The 3,280-nt window shown below is 34.3% G+C and overlaps 1 protein-coding gene across 1 annotated transcript in view; it reads right to left on the reverse strand.

Moving 5' to 3' along the window:
* Positions 1–2,829: 2,829 nt before the first annotated feature.
* LOC100366807 (isoamyl acetate-hydrolyzing esterase 1 homolog) overlaps positions 2,830–3,280 on the reverse strand; it is an 11,349-nt gene continuing 10,898 nt past the window's right edge. The window contains exon 6 of the mRNA XM_002734549.4: positions 2,830–3,111. Within this exon, the coding sequence (XP_002734595.3) occupies positions 2,917–3,111 (195 nt within the window). The 3' untranslated portion in view covers positions 2,830–2,916. The remainder of the gene's footprint in view (positions 3,112–3,280) is intronic.

The raw sequence follows: 3,280 nt of genomic DNA on the forward strand, positions 1-3,280 counted from the left end.
AATGTAACAAATGACTTTGATGATAACAATTGTATATTGTCTCAGCTATAACACAAAACTTCATACTGATCCAGCAATACAACTAAATTTATTGTTTTACATAATCTGGAATCAAGTAACTATTCAATTTCCTCCACTTCACCTGTTGTCCTCTTAAATGGGAATTTGTAGCTACTCTTCTTTTCCATATTTCTAATGCTCGAAATATTGTCTGATGTCTCCATAGTTAAAGGGCGCATGTGCGACATTTGTGCTGATAAACATTGATTTTCCCACAATCCAATGCGCTCTTTTAGTGGAAATCACAAGTATGAGGTTTGAACTGGGTGTGCTTGCACTGATTACTGGTGACTCCTTCGATACCTTCCAATCACCTGAAAAAATATCTAATTAAAGCTTGGTAACATGTCAGTTTGTACTTGTTGATCTACGTAACAGTCAAGTCGCCATCTTTGTTTATACAAGACCAATATATCTCGCGTATGCGTGGCGCGATCACTACCGCGCTTTAAATACTCTCATTGTCTCTCATAGGAGTCATGAACGGCATCTCAATGTTGGTCTCAGTCCCCTGTTTGATGTTATAGTGGGTTTACCCACCTGCCAAAAAGAAGTATAACTTTTTTTACGTAATTTATAGCACAGTGTCTTTGTGAATTCTTCAAGTGCCCAAGTTTTTTTTTTACTGAGCCTAAGCCATTGCCGATTATAACACAGCAGTTCTCCAGTTTTTTGAGAGATTCATTATCAACTTAATAATATATTGTATGTGTTAATCATATTCATCACCCACATTTACTGATCATTTTCAAAGACTCGTGCATTTAGCAAGCAGTAATAGGCTTTATTGGATCTACGGTTTTGACATTATTCCAATAAAGTGCACTTTCTACAAATAATTTCTAGTTTGTTAAACAGGTTAAGATACTTGCTAAATGTTTAACCTTTTCACCACTCTTTTCATCACAAATTGAAAAATAGTCCTCCTTATAGTCTGCTCTTTCTTTCGGAATATTGGGACAAAAATAGCCAAATTTTTTGAGTAAAAACTGTAAATTGACCCAAATTTTGGCTGTTGGCTCCAAAATTAGGGTTCATTTCCAGAAATATTGAAGAATACAAGAAAAAAGTGCAGACAAATATGTACGGGAAAGTCTGGTGGTGAAAAGGTTCAACATACATTTGTTCTAACTTCAATCCACTCTCCCATGTTACATGTAAGTACATACAACATGCAACTCGCTTAAAAATATTTTTGAAAATAACAAAAATTAAATTGAAAATGGGTAACATAAAAACTAGTGCAGTGTTTGTGAGAGATTTGTGTCCATTGTGAAGTTTGAGTTGCTATTAATATTCATGAGTGTTAATTTGCATATCATGTGATCATGTGACCAGGTAGATGGAATATGGTGTCGTGGGATGAATGATCAAACACATCCATTTTTCCTGTTGGTTCAGCACCATGGCAACGAACCAGACACCAATAGTCACCAAATCCTGCACAGTTCAATGCTTATATGGTACAGTTACCACAGGGCATTGCAAAAAGTTGAACAATGAAAGTGCAAAGGGAGAAAATATTGATGAAGCGGATGCCGAGAACAGATGATAGGTCATCTGCATATTATGCAAATGTATTAGTTTCTGATTGGATGATCTGGTTATTCCAGCAATAGAATTAGTTACATCTACATCACTGGTGGCGTTGGTGATGCTATGAGTGCATGCAAGGGATACAAGTCATACAAGTTTGCAGTCATTTTTACAGGTTTATCCTAGGAGTGAGTAAAATGACGCCAATTAGTGGTTTGAAAGCAGAACTTGGTAGGTTACCAATAAAATTAAAAATTAATTTGGCTCAAATTAAATACTGGCATAGACTATATAGTCTGCCAGATAATCACATTTTAAAATTAACCCTGGATGAAATGATAAAAATTAATTCAAACTGGGTAAGGAATATTAATGCTACACTGGGACATGATCTTATTAAAATTAAAAATGATCACAAAATGAAAAATTGGGATCAAATACGTAAAAAATCTGAAACTATCTGAAAATTATATTCAAAGATGGAGAGAAAAACTGAATCTCAGTGAAACCAATGAAATTAGAGAACATATAAATTATTCAAAGTAGGTTAGGAAAATTATTCGCAAAACATTTCAAATTTCAGCCTCGTGAAAATGCTTTCAAAATTCCATCTGAGTGATCCCATGAGGTAGAAGAACAAAGTCCAAAATAGAATTTTATCTCTTGAATTTTTGGTATTTATATTTTATTGTATTTATGTTCTTACCATACAAAAACCATCTGAAGGTTTTTAGTAGTGTAATAAATTTATTATTATTGTTTTATTTGCAAACATTCCATTGATTCCCTTTTTTGTTATTTTCAGAGATTCTGTTTTAATTTATTCAGTTTTTTTACTATAAGACTCGTAAGGCCAGACTTTTATTATCCATTGTTTCGCGAACCCGCCGAATGCACAGGAGCAGAAAATGAAAATTTCTCGTGCCCGCCGACTTGTAAGCGCAAAAAATTGCTAAAAAATATTATTTTTATCTTCATTTTTTTACCGCCCGCCTCATACCAAATCCAAGTTGCATTTTCGTGGGAGTATCATGATCAAAGTACCAAAGTCTTGCGCAGATGAGAAACAAGGTTATACATGGAATAAAATTTTATTTCATTTCTTCTCTCCGATCAATGATCTCACTTACAATTCTTTGAGAATCACACAAATAAGAATTAATTTTTTTTTTTTATGCCCTCCTCAAAAGAATTGCCTCGAGAAACAAGGAACAAAAAAAGTCTGGCAACAAGGAACAAAAAAAGTCTGGCCTAAGCAAGTCTAATACAACACTAAAGACACTCCCATGGTTATACAAATTGCATACTGAGTTGCAGAGATCACAGTTCCTCCTTGGCTGCTTTATAATTGCCCAAAGTGGATTCCGGATTTTTGGCGTCCACTTCATCCCAAAGTGGATAAAGAAACGGTAAATGAGACGTCTTCTCTAAAACCAGTGGTGATAATTTGTCATCTAGAAAACGTGCCCCATCTTCTGAGAAATGCAAACCATCACAAAAGAATCTCTTCCAGTCCTATAAAAGGTGAAAATTGTCATGGAAACTGATTATTGTTATGATGGGACCTGATCAATTATTCTATGTTTCATCTTGATGACCTAATTTGGACAATTTGAATTATGCTGTTGGCCCTGAACCTGCATACAAATAGAGCATCTGAATTGATAAAATGTTATTAAAATAT

This window comes from Saccoglossus kowalevskii, chromosome 20, assembly GCF_978046115.1.
Source record: "Saccoglossus kowalevskii chromosome 20, keSacKowa6.1, whole genome shotgun sequence".
NCBI classification, from domain to species: domain Eukaryota; kingdom Metazoa; phylum Hemichordata; class Enteropneusta; family Harrimaniidae; genus Saccoglossus; species Saccoglossus kowalevskii.